This window comes from Copadichromis virginalis, linkage group LG23 (genome assembly GCF_057382275.1).
Source record: "Copadichromis virginalis isolate Kocher_CV1m ecotype Utaka linkage group LG23, C_Virginalis_male_GT1.1, whole genome shotgun sequence".
NCBI lineage: Eukaryota > Metazoa > Chordata > Actinopteri > Cichliformes > Cichlidae > Copadichromis > Copadichromis virginalis.
In genome coordinates this window covers 15,755,932-15,774,247 of record NC_140639.1, presented here as the reverse complement: position 1 = coordinate 15,774,247, position 18,316 = coordinate 15,755,932, and the positions used below count along the sequence as shown (strand labels likewise).

The window sequence follows — 18,316 nt, the reverse complement described above, 5'->3', positions numbered from 1 at the left end:
GACAGCTGATCATTTAAGACAACACATATTCTTTAACCAAATCACTCTTTATTTAAAATAAAAAATAGTTCCACCAAAAGCAAATGTACAAATGCGGTAGTACAACAGAAACATCAGCTAAAGTAATTAAAATGAGCAAAATCCAGATTTTAGATGGGCTTGATCTTGAAGTGTAGGCCGATCAGACTGAAAACAAGACATTTCAGATCTTGCACCAGGTAGTAGAACACACGAAGGCCCTCAGGGTCCCTAAAAACACATGTGTGCTTACATCAGTAACAAATACAATTTACTTTCCACTTCCCAACTCCTGAATATATTACTTACTTTGACTGATTGACGTCAATCAAGGAGCCAATTTTGGAAGTTGTGAATGAAATGTGCTCGTCCCCGATGACAATTTCGAGTTCCTGTAAAAGATGAGACAAAAACAGGCCTCAGAAAATTATCTTGGGAGAAAATCATCAGTGCAGAGTTGATGAAGGTGAAAATTTAGGTCACTTTCTTTCATAAGTAGAAAAGTTTAGGTCATTTTCAGAGTGCTCTCAACTTTATTCTTTCTCCACTATGATCTTATTGGTCACAGAAAAATCCATTTGGTTGACCTTCTGTCCGCACAGGTTTGAATTAAAGGATGAACTGCAGTTGACTGCTCACTTTTAAGTAAAGTAGCCAAAGACCTTATCAAACTGGGACATTTCTTCCACCTTCCGTCTTATTATCTGCATGCTCAATTTGCAAAGGGTTAGAAAAACTAAAACTAAGCGTATAACTATATTAGAAAATGATTCTTTCATAGAAGGAAATTACACTCAGAAGATAAGCCTGAACTTTCAAACAATAACTTGTTTTAAGCAGCCATTTATCCCAATGGATGATATGACCCTTGAGCAATCACTCCAGGTATGTAATAGGAAACAGAACAAAGATCTAGAGTATGAATGACTGACTAAATGTTTATCAGTTTTGCTATTAGAACTATAACATATTCCAGGATATTGAAGTTAAAAAAAAAACTGCCAAATTTATTCACACCAATATTTTATGTAAATCATAAAATATTCAGATTGTGAAAGTATAACTTTGCATGGAGATATTAAACAGAGTGCAATTACAGTATCAGCAAAATCCAACTGATGCTGTAGGGTCATCAAGTCAGATTTTTCTTTTTTAAATCTTCCACAGATGGAAACGATAAGCCTCAGTATAACCATGAGGTCTAAGCGTACCCAACCCAAACCAGGAAGAAAATGGAATAAAAGAACAGAAACAATCCACTTCTCAGCAGTTTTCACTACTGGATAAACTTAGTGTGGTTTGGGTGAAGGAGCTGCCTGGATACAGCATGCAAAAGGCAGGATTGAGAATCGCCACTCTCAGCGAAGGTACCAGAATATTTTCACAACAGCACACACACTGTACTTGCGATGTGGAATAGTTAAAGACCGCCTTGGACAGTTGCCTATTGCAATGTACCTCGAAAACTTTAAATCTGCATGGCATGAATGAAAATAGCTCAAACTGTAATAACTGGGAGGACACGGGGTAATAAAGAGGTCACAAACCTGTCTGCCAACTCTATCAGGAGGCGGCCACAGAGCATCATCTTCCTTGGTGATTTCACTGTCGTCAATGATCCTCTTCAGCTCCTCCATCACACTTTTGTGAACATATGCCTGGTTGGCACACCGGAAAACGCACAAGTCAGATTTAAATTTGTACATTTCGAGAAACAGCATTAATTTATAACCACATACATGTTGTTTGAGCATGATGACCGAAACTACTTCTCGAAAAATAACCAAACAACCAGCTCTTACTTTACAGATATCTCACCACCCCTTACACATACATTTAAAATCAATCATACGTTACCTCTTTCCTGATCATTACGTCATTCTTGTAGTTACTGTTGTTTGCATATCTCAGTTTACCTGCGGGGGAAAAAAGATTAACTTTAACGTGGGAAACTGTGTATCGTTTCGAACAAAACGCCCGAGTTTGTTATCAATCGCTACAGGCCGCATGGCGCGTACGCACTCACAGGATAAACTCAAAACATTACTGCTTATATTCTAAACCACACGCTATGGTAATAATTATCTTATTTATATAAAAACAAAGTTAGTAATCAGCATTACTCCTGCAGCTAAATCCAAACGGAGAATTTGGCTCTTTGACTCCGCTGCGGCCTAGCTAAACCGGTTAGCTTCGAACCACGGACAGCTAACGCGTCTGTATTGCCGCTCAAATTACACTTACCGTCAGGCCTGAACTCAAATTCTAGAAACTCGTGTCCAAACTTCCCCTTGTGTCCGACATAATATCTCAAATAAAAGTCGCTTGTTGACATCTTTATTCTACAGAAAGCGTTTTCTGCGCAAGTCCGATGAACAAAACTGAGCTAGCAAGAGCAGCCCAGAGCCTCGCCAACCGTATACGCATGCGCAGAGGATTATAGCTGTGGGGCTTTTTTTGACCAAAGTTTTGTCTCAAAGGTCATATTCCCGCGATAATTCAGTCATTTTTTTACTTTAAGAATTTAGACTTAGGGTTTCTTTTTTTTAAAGTTTGTGTCAGTTTTTTAAGTTAACTAGCAACTTTTTTTCTTTTATGCCTTTAAAATATTCCTTATTTGCACATCGATTTATTTTTAGTTTGATGCATCTTTGATTGTTTGTTAGTTCAGAAGTATAAAATAAATATTATTTTTTATTCATTTAATCACCTATTTTTGGAATAAAACTCCGTTAATAAATACAATTTCTGGCTTCCTCTTGGGGTATGTATAAATCTATGACAAGACCCAAGAATGTGCTTTTTAAGACGCCAAACCATAATCCTCAACAACTTCTACAGATGTACAGTATGGAACAATTCATTACTGAAGCACAACATTGTTTATTAGACTCTTCTGGTCCTCTGTAAATCTTCTAAATGGCTTTGTTACATTACAAAAGAAAAAGAAACAGTTGAATAACTATATCAGTAATTAATTGTTAATTATTTCCAGTTTTGTTCATTTGTTTGCTTGATTTTACTTAAGCCATCAATTCTTGGTTGGTGTATTCTGCATTCATTTATCATCAGGTTCTTCCTGAAAGAACTCACGCAGGGCTGAACTTTGCAGCGTCTTTATACGTGTCGCATTTTTCTAACGTCATCAACCCGCTCTGGCGCACAGGAAGAGTCTGCACGTGTGGTGGTTGTAAACTTTGAGCCATGGCAGGCGCGTTTTCACAGGAGCTTGAGGATCTGTTGAATCCTTTGCCAAAATTCGTGGATCCGGAGGATGATGATGACGAGGCTACCAAAGCCAGAGTGGTGGACCGGTTCAATGAAGACGACAATGAGGATGAAGATGCGGCCGGCCTCAGCGCTCTGCGGAAGCGCAACACCTCCCTGCTTTCGGACACAGATAGACGGTATGTGGGAAAGCCAGTGTCCCGAAAGCAGCTGCTTAGAGAGACTGAGGAGGATGAACATGATGTTGAGGAGGAGGAAGAGGAAGAAGGTGACGAAGATGATTCAGTGGGGGATGAAGAGGCAGATGACGATGAAAATGCTTCAGAGGAGGAAGACGATGATGAGGAAGAGTTGTTGATGGGCAGTGATTCAGAACTCGATGTTAATCTAGCTTCAAAGAAGAAAGCAACTGACATCACCTTTCCTCAGAAAGTAGACTTCCATAAACTGACAGAAGGTATGGATGACCTGGGAATGAGCGAGGATGATGATGAAAGCCATGAGGAGTCTGAAGGCAGTGAAGAAGAGGAAGGCTCTGATGATGATGATGATGATGATGATGATGATGAGATGGAAAGCGAGCAAGAGGATGATGATGATGGAGTGGTGCGCACGTTTTCCCAGGACAAAGTAGATGAGGAGGTGGAGAAAGGAAAGGCGGTGAAGAACCAACTGGCCCTGTGGGACCAGCTGCTCGAGGGCCGGATAAAAATCCAGAAAGCTTTGGTGACTGCCAACCAGCTTCCTCAGCCACAGACTTTCCCAGAGTTCAAGAGGAGAGGTGGGGGGGAGTTCACAGCGGCGTTGAAGAACACTCACAAGGCTCTGAAGGCTCTTCAGAGGTCCCTGCTGGAGTTGCATGACCAACTTCTGCACCAGAACGCTGACACGAGATCCATCGACATGGGGGAAGACGAGGAGATAACCAGCGACGATGAAAAGGAGGGATCAGCGCAGCAGGCCAGAGCGCCCAAACGAAAACTGGAGATGGCAGAGTACCCGGACTTCATGGCCAAACGGTTTGCAGCTTTCCAGCCTTACTGCAATGCCACGCTGCAGAAGTGGCACGACAAAACAAGGCTGACGATGGGCAAGAGCACCAAAGGGTTTGGGGCGTTTGAGAGGAACATTCTCACCCAGGTGGAGCAGGTGCTGATGGACAAGGACAGGCTGTTGAAGCGGACCCAGACCCAGCGCTCAGAGTACCGGGTCCTGGGGAAGGTGGAAGCCCCTGCTCTCACATCTGAGAAGATCCCCATGGAGGGAGGCGAGGTGTCGGAGCAACAGCTGAAATCCAACACGCATCTGAAAGATCTCAATGAGGACATATTTGATGACGACGATTTCTACCACCAGCTGCTGAGGGAGCTGATCGAGCGTAAGACGAGCGCAGCGGACCCCAACGATCAGGTGGCTATGGGCCGGCAGTGGCTGGCCATCCAGAAGCTGCGCAGCAAAATCAAGAAGAAAGTAGACACTAAAGCCAGCAAGGGGCGCAAAGTCCGGTTCCACATCCACAGCAAACTGGTCAATTTCATGGCGCCGATTGACCACAGCTCGATGAGCGACGAGGCCCGCAGCGAACTCTACCGAAGCCTGTTTGGTCAGAACACTTCTATGAGGGAGTGACATTAACATGCTGAGATTCCCAGGACTGAATGGCCACTCTCCTTTAGCAGGAACTCTTCAGACTGTCTTACATACTGAACTCAAAAGAACGTGCAGTTCTGTAGAAACGTCTTTCATACCAAAGTGCTTCTTTATTTAATCACAAGAGTGCTACTTTAAAAATTCACACTGTTTTTCCATCACATGTGAATGAAGTAAAGTGATTACTTGAACTCGTTGTATGACTTTAAGTAAATAACTGTGGCCAGTCCCATGCAGCCAGTTCACGGAATGTTCCTGCTCCAGTTTTGTTTGTCTTTTGTTCTTTGCTTTTATTTTTTGCTTTTCCAGTGAAAAAAAAATCCAGAAACCCTGCTTAGTGCATACTGTTGATTTGGGGCACAGCTGGGAATATGTGACACATTGCATATGTTGCAGGGCTACATTAGCCTGGACTGAGATCAAAAAGAAAATGAATTTTCATGTTTAACTATTAGGTAATAGTAAAATTAATTTTAGATACGTTATTACAAATACACATTTAAACCCTGACAGGAAAGCTTTCTCAATTGTTTGAATACATGGCAGCATTGAAAGCAGATATTGTGATTTGGAAAATGTAAAAAAAAAAAAAAAACAACAACTTTGAGTCCTGTGATACACCGGACATCTCTCCATGTACCCCACGCTCTGCCCTATTACAGCCCTGATGAACTTCTGCCTTCTCATGATGCTAAATTGGATATGAAGTTAAGAAAAATGCATCGATGGTTTACGCTAACAGAAAAAGAAAGCTGTTTTCTGTTAACTCACTGTTTTTAACCGTTTTCACATGGAAGTTATCGCCGTTACAGGATGAGCCTGGTGTCAAAATGCAGGTAAAAATTATGAGTTGTTTTAAGCAGTTAACCCTTTAAAGTTTACCAAAATAATCCTTTTCAATTTTGGTCCAGTGAATCAGAAAACAGAAATTTTAAGTATTGAAACTATGATGTATGACATGATATTGATGCTCTTGGTTGTAGGAAAAAGTATTGTGATTTGAGCTTTAGCTTAAATGTGTCTATCAGCCCTTAAAGTGCTGTGTTTATAAAGTTAAGACATGAGGGTTTTTATTTGCAAGTAAAATACATTTGTGATTTAAATTCAGATGTTTCGTTTGTTTTTAAGCTGAATCTTGTGAGAACTCAAACTGAGTTTTATTGTTTTATTTTATTGTCTACCTGCAGAAGTCTCAGTACATTTTTCACCAATTACAGCATCAGAAATTGTTAAACAAGCGCAATCTACATGAATATCTGCTGACGTACACACAGCATGCCTCACTCAATTCAAGCCTACCACAACCACATGTCTGATTTAATGTGCAATGCTTCCAGTTGTCTGTTAAGCAGATTATGAATGGCTAATGTAGACAAAGCAGTAACAAGGCTTTGATGTCACTGCAGGTCTGTACTTGCTAAAGTGTGCCTGTGTCATGCGTTTATATTGTAATGTTTGGCATTTTCTCCTTTGGGAGACAATCTTACACAAGGCAATTTCAATATCGAGCTTCAAAACAGTGCTGAGTCAGAATGGCATCCGCACAGTGCCGGCAGGTGCTGCTGGTGTAGGAGTTCCCTTTAGCATTATTATTTCTCTCATGATTAACAACACTTTAATGCTGGGTTGATCTGACACAAGCGAACATCATTTTATTGTGACACCTCTTCCATTTGGAGCACATGCTCGTGCCCCAGAGCACACCCACTGTTAATGCTGGCTGCACACCATTCAGTATGGAGTCAACCTACAGGACTCAGCTGTGAGGAAAACAATCCATTTAAGGTTCACATTTTACTTGCAAAAAAACTTTTAAGGGCTCTTTGGGGCATTTTATCACAACGCAGACATAAAATGCCACTCCATATCTTTGCTGCCTCTACAGCACTAAGCAGCGTGTGGCACTTCTCTCTCAATTTGTGACATCAAGAATAACACAACACAGAACGGTCTTCATTAAAGAAGCTTTTAAAGGTGAAAATAACAGTACCTGAGCAGTCAAACATACAGAAAAGAAACTGCATTAAACAACCTTAACAGAACACGCAGATCATATTAAATCGATCTCCTTTTAGAGTTCAGTCCATCTTCTTTTAATGAACACATCTTAACATGCATCTGACAGTTACAAGGAAAAATTATACTTTGTGGTAATTTCTTAAAATGATAAATTTTCCTGATTTCGTAATATTAAATGGGTAAATGCAAAATGAAACTCCATATTTAGTCCACAAAGACCATCTTTGGCGGTGATGTAGTACATCGGGTGTTTGAGGCATAAATTGGTTGTTTCAGCTGAGCTTTTTGTTTAATCATTTTTAAACAGATCTTGAAAAAGAAAAATGTTAGTTTGCACTGATACGGGGAATCAGCAGCATGTCACTTCACTTCATTTATTGGATCGTTAAAGGCTGTCGAGTGTGTGAATCTTTTTGCAGACAGTTTCTCCAGCTCCGTGCTGGATTAAAGGCAAGCAGCAGTTTGAAATGAAATTAAAAGTGAGTGCCTTTTTTCACTCCTCCCTCGATCAGTGTCATCCAGTACACAAGTTAAAGAGAAAATTTTAACTGAATACCTCTGCTGCGAACCAGCTCCACAAAGCCTCCTTTCATTTGAATAAGTCTAAGCAGAATCGCACCAAAAGGAGGCTTTTTGAATTCCCGGAAGTTATGCTGCCTTGTTGCAGTAGCCATGACGAAGAGCAGCACACTCAGGCAAACCATTCTCCTCTTCCCTGAAGGAGTGATGAGCTTCAGTGGGGCCGACTGCTCGACTCTATGTTCGGCTGCTTCTTCTCCGTCCCATAACCGCTGAACCACCCGTTCAGCCGTTTGGTCAAACCGCCGTTCAGAATGTCCTGGATGTGCTGAACGATGAGATTTATTGCAACTGCGTTGAAAGACAGATGTTACATGGTTACAGATGGTCTCAGTTTGTAACTCTGTTTTACTGAGAGATACAAACTCATCATCCAAAAAGAGTTAATACCCCCAAAACTTACAGCTCATCTTTAATCATCAAAGGTCTAAGCTATTTTACAGAATAAAACGGCACAAAATAATGAAAAAATATATGTAATTGTCTCTTTGTTTACCATAGCTACACTATTTCGCTTCTATGGCAGATATTATAAATTGTATATTTTAAAATATATATATTAAATGAATTGTACAGCCCATATTATATAGAAATCTTGGTCTGTTACTTCTTACAAAAACACATTATTTTTTTGTGACACTTGTAAGAATACATTTTAAAACTTAAGGTATGTTTGGGTTAATTACACTCACTGGCCACTTTATTAAGCACACCTGTCCAGTTGCTCGTTAACACAAATATCTACACAACAGCAACAACACATTTAGACATAGAGACGAAGCAACATGCTGAAATATAATCAGGGGTCAGAATGGGGAAGGAAGGTGATTTATGTGACCGAGTGTGGAGTGGTTGTTCGTCCCAGACAGGCTGGTCCGAGTATTTCAGAAATTGCTGATCTACTGGGATTTTCCTAAGCAGCCATCTCTACGGTTTACAGAGAAAGGCAAAAATACTGATGGCACTGAGTGCCACGCGTGTGAGCAGGAAACTGAGGATACACCAAGCACAGGGCCACCAAAAATTGGACAATAGACGGAAAAACGCTGCCTGGAATAAAGTCACCACAGTAAGCCTGTTGTTCCATTCTTTGTATGTCAATGCTCCTGTTCCAAGTCAGACCTAAACAAATATTTCAAATATTATGTGTAGAAAATTAGACTACTGATCATCTGGAAAGAAGTCTCATGATCTAAAAATCACAATTATACCAAAGCCTGTAATGTTTTTATATGCATGTCTTTGCCACATCAACAAATGTTGTAGCAGATTTATGGCAAGAAACATTTTTACAATTAAAAAGCCACAGCGGCACATATACATATAAAACCTGACCAAGAAGCAATCAAGGGGAAATGGTCGGAGCAGGTGTGTCACGACAAAATCTCCAGAGAGCAGTGCAGTTTTCTTTTACAGCTTTCCTAAAACTAGACAAAGCTGTTTTGTCCTCACCTTGCTTCCTGAGTATGAAGACCACAATTCCCAGCAAGGAGATAAACACAGCTGCGTCCTTGCTGATAAACACTGTTGAGTCTCCAAAATTTGCTTCCACTAGATTTGTTTTTCTAAATAATCTGTAATGTAGTCTTTATGATGCACTTCCCAGGCAGACCCGCCCCCAGAACAACCAAAAAACTACTTACCAATGTTGTCAACTCCTCTCGGTATTATCACATCAGCATATTTCTTTGTCTAAACAAAGTCAAAAAAAAGAAAAAAGAAAAAAGAGCAAACATTTTATCTTTGACTCCATGTTCAGGGACAATCTGCAAATGTGCTAACAGAATATGGACTCACCGGCAGACAAAACTCTTCAAAAGCAGGCTTGACAAAGGTGATGTATTGGGCTAGAACGCTTTCCAAATCCCGACCACGTTCACTGATGTCACGGAGCACTGAAGGAAAACGAGACAAGGGAGAAAACGTTTAAACTGCATAAAGTATTTTAACACTTTTGTATAATTTCTTCCTTTTTTCTATTAAAAAAGTGAAAAAAAAGAAAAGATAATGAGTTAATTACTGAGTTGATCTATTGGTAGGTTGTTTAGCTACCTATAAGCAGACCCACTGTGTTTTCCCAGCTTCTAGTTTGGAGGTTAAGCCAAGAACCTGCTGTATGGTAGCAATTTTAACAGGAAAACAGAAAAGCTTGTTTCCTAAGATGCCAAACTAGCTTTAATTTTCAAGAGCCCTTCTTTGCAGCCCCCCAGCACCACGGGACCTCATTTTAAAAACAACTAATTCAATGAACCGTTACGTTCATCCCCCCGCCCCGTGCTTATAAACATAACAGATTTGTCTCGCCATGCGTCACCTCTCCGTGACAGACGAGTGTCTGCATCCGTATCCACGAACAGCTTCATGTGGAAAAAGTCTCGAATCTCCTGAGAGTAGAACATCAAGATGCCCTCAAACAGCACCACGTCAGCAGGGTACAGTGTCATGGTCTCTTCTTTCCTGACATATATTAAAACAGAAAGAAGGTTAAACAGCATCCACTGCAGTGAAAAATGATAAGAATGGCGATTGGAGAGATTAAAAAGCTTGCGAGTTATTCTGAAAAAAGGTCTTGAATTCTATTAAAGCTGCAGCACCCCAAGAATGTACTGAACCAAGAAATTATGTCTTGTTGCAAATGAATTTTTTTTTCTTTATTTTAATTAACTTTAACAAAAATGAAATCTCAAATTTAAAACAATTTAAAAAAAACTATAAATAAATAATTAACTTTTCATGTACTGTTTCACATTTGAACACTTTTACTACAAAGCGCACTCAGATTTTCCCACCTTCCAGGCAGTTATGGGCTTCCATTCATTTCACTATGATATGAAAATCAATTTGCCCACCACAGTAGATATAATGCATGTCTTATGTATTATGATGCTTCCATTGATGCTGCATCAGAGATCTCTTTGTGTAAGCTGAAACCTGCTGAAACCCCTTTTAATGTTGTGCCTGTATGAACAGTTAGTCACCTGGAATGGGAAACAAAGTCATAAACAGGAATGTGGACCGTTTTCCCCTCCTTGATGTCCCACAGGGTCGCGATTATGAGGTCATTGTCAAATGCATCTATAGAGAAGGAAAGAGCACAAGGTAGTTAAAACCAAAAGTCACATTTGGCATGAATGAACATGAATGCTTACGTTTCAATGCTCGAGCCCCCTCTGGCCCAGTGACTCAGCATGACTCACAAATGCAGAGGCGATGTACCTGGGTGGTCAAAGTTGAACTGGCCCTTGAGCGCCTTAGCCTTCTGTTCCGGGGTCAGGGCCCTGTAGAAGCAGTCCTGGCTGAGGATGGCCACTTGCCGCTGGTGGTGGTCGATCTCGTTCTGGCCCAGCAGCTCCATGATCTTACTGCACACCGACGACTGAACACAAACAAAGAATCAGAAACAAGTGATCCTCGTTACACGATTTAACACGGCCTGATATTTTTGCACTGAAACCAACATTTACTTACACTTGACGTCCTAATCATGTAAAAACACAGCATAGTCCATTACTGGAAATCATTGACGCCATTTCAGACACATAACAAATAACTGCAGTTTACTCCCTGTTCAGATAACATGTCTGGGAGAACAGGTGGTTCTGTGAGCAGTTACTCCTGTGGGAAAATAGAGGCATAACACCAGGAAGTTGAAGCCACAAACAACTGACTGTTGAACCACAACCACCTTCACCTAAGAAGTCAGCATACCGTCACCCATATGAATAATGTCAAGAGATATGCCAGTCTTGGATTCATGGAAATACAAGGCTAAATTAGTTAGCCAAACAAATCCCAACTAATTAAATGTAGGTCAAAAACTATGCTTGTATGATGAAAATGCAAAACATGTTGCTAATACAGAGAAGTGCTCCAAAACAGGGCCTCATAGCACCAATCTTCAAATACATGTTGAAGATTAAATAAAAAGGACAAATGTACTTTATTTTATTTGAATACAATTTTCCCAACTTCAGAAGCTTGTTTTATGTTCTTATATGATAGTTTTTGTGCTTCGGTGAATGACTTTTTATATCCTGAATAACTGTTAAAACTTTTACGTATCATTTCAGGTTATTTCATGGATCTGCGCCTCGTTTCTTGTTAGATGTATTGATTTATGTAAACTTGAGCCAATCAAAATATGGGACATTTTCTCAGATTTAGTATAAAAATGCTGTGCAATCCTGTCATAAACTGGAGCCCTGGTTCACCCTAGAGACTGTGTTTATTGTGATTATCCACTTTGCAACAAAATGTGACCATAGTGCAGCATATTCTGATCATCCAAGACAGAATACTGGAAACTACTGGGAACCTATAACATGCTGCACAATACAGAATGCCAAAGCACATATTTAGTCTGTCGTGGCACCAAAGGCGTCTATATTGTCAGTGTCAAGCAGGTCAGTGAAATGAGATAAAGTTAACATCAAGCGACTTTGAAACAGCGGATACATTGTGTGACATCAGAAAATCATTTAGAAAGCGCAATAAAAAGAATAACATCAAAGCTGCAGCCTCCAATAGTGATAATCATGCATCCATCTGCTGCAGACAGCACAGTGCGTTAACAGTCAGTTTTTTCAGCTTTCTTTGTCTGCAAATGCATTTTACACTCCTCGCAGCCAGCGCAGCCAGCGCAGCTGATGCTAATTATGACAAACCTCACTCCTCCTTTTCCTCTTTTCCATGATCTTCGCCACTCTTTACATCCCCTCTGATTTAAAAAAAAAAGCATGAAAAACAAAATACGGGAGTCCTTCACGGAAGTTTGAAATCTGAACATCAATCTGGTTTCAATGGGGGGGAAATGACAGTAGTGTTGACAGTGCACGTTTTCTGATTTGACATGCAGTACTGCGGCCTGCGTAACTTTCACTACTGATCAACACAACAACCAGGCCGAGTGACTAAGTAATGATTTTAAACTAAACTTCTTTTTTCCGAGGAAGAATACGTTTAATTTCTTAGTCCTGCCCTCTTCATCCCAAACGCATAATCGAACACAACAGATATTTAAAAAAAAAAAATCAGACGCCTCCAAGAAATAATCCAAAGGAAAAAAAGAAGAAGAAAGGGTTTATAATATAAAAGCCAACCTTCCCGCTGGCTGTCCCTCCGGCCACACCGATGAGGAATGGCTGCCGAATATTTGAGTCATTTTCGGCTTGGTCACCTGGCTTTGTCTCGCTGTCTCCTGCCATGTTTCATCTGCAGCGCGCACCGTACCTCTACGCCGGGGGAGTGCGCGCTCCTCCCATTTGATGATGGTGTAGGCGACGGTGAAGTTGGTGGTGATGATGACGTTCAAGGGCAACAAATCGAAGATGAGGATGCTGATGATGAAATCGCTGACAGGTAGTAGCGGGTTCCTTTTTTTCTCTTTTCTTTTATAAATTTTACTTGTGCAGCAATTTAACATTATTAAAAACACGGACTGTTTTTCTTTGAGTTAAACAGATGTCAGTAAGCTGACTAGTACTCTAAGCCTTGAACACGTGGATTAATCAGCACAAAAAAAAATCCACAATCATTTTGATGAAACGTAAACTGTTTAAAGTGTAGAGTGGTGTATGGTGGTTAGTTCTCTCGTCTCACATCATAAGTTCCTGTGTTTTCCTTCAAACGATCCATCTTCTTCCCATGAAGAAGCATCCTTCCACACTTTAAAATAGGGATGTTAGACATAAGGCCCTGGGGCCAGAATTGGCCTAGCAAAGGCTCAAATCTGGCCCACTGGATGGATGTCTTTAGAAAATGTGAAGGAAGTAATTAATTTTTGGACATTTGAATGAATGCTAATAAGTTTTGCAGCTTTTCCTACTGATAAGGAACTGCCCCTTGGTAATAGATAAAGAATTAAATAACAGAAAGGTTCAACTTTCACCATTGACTATAGAAACATATGTTTTTACACTGGATCTGCAAAAAAGGGGCATTTTCTGTGAATTAACAGAGACCTTCTTTTTTATCTGATGAGCTACCAGGATTGTTTTTCTGTAATTTCATACTTTTATTTCTAGCAAGTTAAGCCAAAATAGTCTTTCTTCCATTAATGAGAGCAGCATTTCTTTAGCATGCGGAAAAACTAAGTTGCACTGTTGCAATTACTCTTCTTTTTCTCATATTAAGATAGTTCTTGTTTAGTATTAAGATATTAAATGTTTATTTAAACTTATTTTCACTGACAGAAAGGGGAGTTTCACTGGTCTGGCCCTCTTAAGATCAAAGTGAGCTTGTGACCCGTTATAAAAATTCCTGCTTTAAAACCATGCACGTTGGCTAGATTAATTAGTGATTCGAAACTGACTGTAGGTGAGAATGTGAGTGATTGTTTCTCTTTTTGTGTTTGTCCTGTGATTGATTGGCAAGCTTACCAGGGTGAAGAAAATGGATGGATGAACAGTTTTGGGTAGTGTGATATTAGCAAACACGATTCAGATGCAAAAAAATGAACAAGTTGGCTACAAGATGGAGGAAGGTGGAATGTTACATTTAATATTTTAGGTAAGTATGAAGAAATTTGGACAGTTATGAAAAAATATGGCAACATGGAAGGGCATCTTTATAGAAAAAACTCCAAGACTGTCCTTTAAGTACAATTTTGACCACGTGGTATGGGAATGTCCAAGAGTGTCGACTATTTTTAAAATGGTTAAGAAAAATCTCTCTGCATTGTTACATATTTTTGTGTATGTATATGCATTTTTTCCTTTCTTTCTTTTTCTTTGGTTCTTTTTTTTTTTTTTTTTTTTGGGCTCGGTCGGATGAACCGGAAGTGCTTTTTCGTGGTCTGACCTCTGCAGTAACGCTGACAGGGCTGTATGAAGCTGAAACTCTGCTCAGCGGAAGGTGGTCAGGGTTTATCTTCTGATATAAAGTAAATACTTTTCCTCTCTACGGCCTGGAAAACGGGACTTTGACACCATGAGTACCATGTTCGCAGACACCATTTTGATCGTCTTCATCTCAATTTGTACAGCGTTGTTAGCCGAAGGTGAGCCAAATCTGTCTGACAGGTCGAGGCAGGCGTTTTACCGTGCTCCAGAAAACACTGTTATAGCTCAGAATTTTACATTACTCCGGATTATATGGTAGGGAAACGTCTTCAATGTTATTAATATTCAATAATTCGCAATTTTGTTGCTTTTGTTGACCTGTACTTTGTTAATGACTGAATACAGCTTAACGTTTGTGTCTTCCGGTTAATTTCGCAATAAAAGCCTGAACTTACGTTTGAGACGCTTTCCTCGGGGAGAATATTGACTTCCTCGCTATCTACATTAACAATTTGAAAAAGATAAATAAAAAAAATATTTGTTACAATTTAATTTTGTCTAAATGTTTAGTTTAGATACGGAAGTAAGACATTATTTAACCACATTTGTGTATGATTTACATTCCAGAGTAGAAGTAGAAGTCTTTTTGTTGTATTTTGTCAGCCTATTAGAGCGAGTGATGAAGAGAATAAAGAATTTAAAGATGGGTAGTCCAGAAGACATACCTGTGGCAGTATGGAGATGTTTAGAGGGGAGAGAGGGCAGTGGACCTTTTAACTACATTGTTTAACACAATCTTAGAAAGTGAGAGGATGCCTGAGGAATAGAGAAGACGTTTACTGCTACCAGTTTTAAACAATAAGAGTGATGTGGAGAGCTGTAATAACTGCAGAGAGATAGAGTTGATGAGACATGCCATTAATCTATGGGAAGGAGTTGGTAAAGCTAGTCTAAGAAGAGAACTGATCGTCACTGAGCTGTGTGGACCATAGAGGAGGTCCATGGATAGAGTGAAGGAGGAATGCAGAGGGTTGGTGTGACAGAAAAGGATCCAAAGCTTATTGGATACTGTGGCTGCAGAGATTTCTTCTGATTCAGGAAAAGGTTTCAGAAATGTGCAAAAACTTCACATATTGATCAGTGTGAAATGTTGGAAACTTCAGTGGCAGTTTTCAATTTTTTTTAAATTTTATTTAAACAATCGTATTTTCTCCTCAGGGATTACCTGGGTTTTAGTGTATCGGACTGAAAAGTACAAGAGGCTAAAGGCTGAAGTGGAAAAGCAAAGCAAAAAACGTAAGTGACTCAAGTGTTGTCTTGTTAACTTGCTATTTTTTTCAGATTGTTAAAAGATTAATTTTGTCCTCTCTGATACTAGTTGAGAAGAAAAAGGAAACCATAACTGAATCTGCTGGACGCCAACAAAAGAAGAAGATTGGTAAGAACCCTGTAAACAAACCGGTGTTCTGCTTTTATGATCGGCCCTTCTCCTCTGGATAACAGTGTTTTGTGAATGATTGTGTTCCAGAAAGGCAAGAGGAGAAGCTGAAGAACAACAACAGAGACCTGTCTATGGTGAGAGATGTTTTGTTTCCAGTTAATATGCAGCCCAGGCTTAATGTCTGATACTGGGGTTGTCTAGTTATCGTAGTTTAGCGAGGTCATTCCATTTAAAGTCAACTGAATCTGAAAAAAGTTCCCACACAAACCCTTCAGAATGACCATTTCGTTTTCATTTCAACAACTGTAGCATATTTTTTGTTCTTAAATCAGTTGAGAGGCGGGTCAAAATTTTGCCCGCTGATCATTCCAGTCAAACCTTATATATTTTAATTTAAGTGTTTATGGTTAAATGTATGCGTTTTAAATCCTGAGTGTTTGTTTTGTAGGTACGGATGAAATCCATGTTTGCCATTGGTTTCTGCTTCACAGCTCTCATGGGCATGTTCAACTCCATGTAAGTTACTGCAGGGTAAAATACTGTTTCACATTTTGTTAAAAAGCTTTCTCTTTTCATAAAAAAAAAAAAAAAAAACATCAGGCAAAATATAAGAAAGTAACTTGTCCAGTCCATTGTTTTAAACAAGTTCCCTTTTTGGCTTTTTATGTTACGTTCAGTTTCGATGGAAGAGTTGTGGCCAAATTGCCATTTGTGCCACTGTCGTATATCCAGGGACTGTCACACCGCAACCTGCTGGGCGAGGATTACACCGACTGCTCCTTTATTTTCCTCTATATCCTCTGCACCATGTCCATCAGACAGGTAACGTCTATACTTTTATTGTATATCAGTGGACATACTCACCAGGAACGAGTCTGACTTATTGCTGGCAATATGGACAGAGCTTTCACTGCAGCTGTACAAGGACTAAATACTGTTACTCAGATTCAGCATAAACACCTCCAGAGGATATTATCTGGTTTCCACAGGGAGACCAAGGCAGTTGAGTTAATTTAAGTAACATGCTGTGTTCTCTACTGCCACCCTTAGGACAAATTCTGTATTGTTTGTTGAATACACATCTAACTGGTGTTAGCAGGAAACTGTATGTGTAGAATAATATACAGCAATATATCAGGGTTAATATCGTGCATACTAAGTGTTATCAAATGTATATTCTGTGCTGGTTTGGGTATTTGTTTTAGAGTTTCTGCTGTTTTCTTTTGTTTTGTTTTTTCCTGTAGAACATTCAGAAGATGCTCGGTCTTGCACCCTCCAGAGCTGCAACCAAACAGGCTGGAGGCTTTTTAGGACCTCCTCCACAAGCAGCTAAGTTTTCTTAATCAGCAGCCCAGACGTTCCTGCACTGCTGCCTGCAGTCATAGCGCCCCCACCAGCGCACAGACAGAACTGCTCCTGCTGAGGTTAAAAGTCTTACCCGTTGCAGCTACAGTACCACTACTTTGTTTGATTTCTTATTCATTTTGTTGTTTATTTAACATTAAACATTATAACTGTTTTGGTTAGAAATTATAGGAAAATTATAGTTCATTCTGTTGATTATTAAAGGTTACAAATGTCAGCTGTGCATTTAGCAAAATTCATGGAGTGTTTGGAGATTTTAAATTAACGATTGACACAGTAACATCTGATCCAGTTTCAGTATTATTGTATGTCATTGTGTACTGTTGTGTCATGCATATTAATAAAGTTTTATGATTAGATTTCAGGCATGTCTTTTTTGTTGTTGTTGTTTTTTTGTCCCTTTGTACTACCATCTAATTTAAAGGGAAGCTATGGAGTGAAACTCATTTGAGTGAACAAGATATTTTTAAGGGAAAACAAACAAGAGTATGCAGATGCTGCTGAACTAAATCAATCAGATCTTTTTTTTTTTAATTGTCAGTGATTAAAAGTTGAAACAAAAAATTGTGGGATGTAGCACAAAAACTATCCTTCCCATTTAAAATCTTACTAGTTATTGTCAAGTAATTTGAAGCCCATTAAATCATCAAGAAAAGTGTTTACTGAAGTTGTACATTGAGTAGGATGATGGTTTTCCCTCCCCATCGACTTCTATATGCAGTAACTGGCTTCTTTATGCATATTCAGGAGTCACTTCCTGCTGGCTTTAAGAAAACGTGCAGGTTTAAAGCACCAATCAGAAGCCACGGTCATGTTTTGCATACAATCTGAGGTCCCGAAAAGTGAACTCTGGGATATTACATTACAGAGCAGGTCTCCACCTTATTAAATTATCAGTGCATTCAGTTTTGCACGGGTAAACTCCACACATGCTGTGGATACATTTCATGGTTGTATGAAACAAGCAAGATGCCACAATCTGGGCAGAAATTAAAGGAACGGCAAAAACATCAAACATCAGTTCTTGCTCCTTTCATAAATTTGCTAACAAGTAGATAAATACATTAATGAAATTCTCAAAGTATTTTAAACACTTAAAAATAGTCTGAACAGTACTTTTATATAGAGCTTTTTAATCCTGCTCTAATTAACACATCTCTCATTTATAATGTCTTTAATTCTGCTGCTGGATATTTTAATCTTTGCACCCGTTACACTGCCAGTATTAACTAATAAA

The 18,316-nt window shown here is 39.4% G+C and overlaps 4 protein-coding genes across 4 annotated transcripts; 2 read left to right on the top strand and 2 right to left on the bottom strand.

Moving 5' to 3' along the window:
* Window positions 1–28: 28 nt before the first annotated feature.
* On the bottom strand, window positions 29–2,462 carry magoh (mago homolog, exon junction complex subunit). Its single transcript, XM_085448203.1, has 5 exons — window positions 2,263–2,462; window positions 1,876–1,934; window positions 1,566–1,676; window positions 328–410; window positions 29–249 (listed from the first exon to the last, which is right to left on the bottom strand). The coding sequence occupies exons 1-5, from the start codon at window positions 2,351–2,353 to the stop codon at window positions 150–152; spliced, it is 444 nt and encodes a 147-aa protein (XP_085304329.1). The 5' UTR covers window positions 2,354–2,462; the 3' UTR covers window positions 29–149.
* Window positions 2,463–3,173: 711 nt separating this feature from the next.
* aatf (apoptosis antagonizing transcription factor) lies at window positions 3,174–5,092 on the top strand. Its single transcript, XM_085448412.1, has one exon. The coding sequence runs from the start codon at window positions 3,223–3,225 to the stop codon at window positions 4,873–4,875; it is 1,653 nt and encodes a 550-aa protein (XP_085304538.1). The 5' UTR covers window positions 3,174–3,222; the 3' UTR covers window positions 4,876–5,092.
* A 976-nt stretch (window positions 5,093–6,068) lies between these two features.
* On the bottom strand, window positions 6,069–12,746 carry uck2a (uridine-cytidine kinase 2a). The gene is made up of 7 exons (XM_085448413.1): window positions 12,594–12,746; window positions 10,711–10,870; window positions 10,473–10,569; window positions 9,809–9,951; window positions 9,292–9,389; window positions 9,138–9,186; window positions 6,069–7,785 (listed from the first exon to the last, which is right to left on the bottom strand). The coding sequence occupies exons 1-7, from the start codon at window positions 12,696–12,698 to the stop codon at window positions 7,649–7,651; spliced, it is 789 nt and encodes a 262-aa protein (XP_085304539.1). The 5' UTR covers window positions 12,699–12,746; the 3' UTR covers window positions 6,069–7,648.
* Window positions 12,747–14,271: 1,525 nt separating this feature from the next.
* Window positions 14,272–17,438, top strand: tmco1 (transmembrane and coiled-coil domains 1). Its single transcript, XM_085449684.1, has 7 exons — window positions 14,272–14,491; window positions 15,492–15,569; window positions 15,652–15,711; window positions 15,802–15,848; window positions 16,163–16,230; window positions 16,392–16,536; window positions 16,959–17,438. The coding sequence occupies exons 1-7, from the start codon at window positions 14,422–14,424 to the stop codon at window positions 17,055–17,057; spliced, it is 567 nt and encodes a 188-aa protein (XP_085305810.1). The 5' UTR covers window positions 14,272–14,421; the 3' UTR covers window positions 17,058–17,438.
* Window positions 17,439–18,316: the final 878 nt, after the last annotated feature.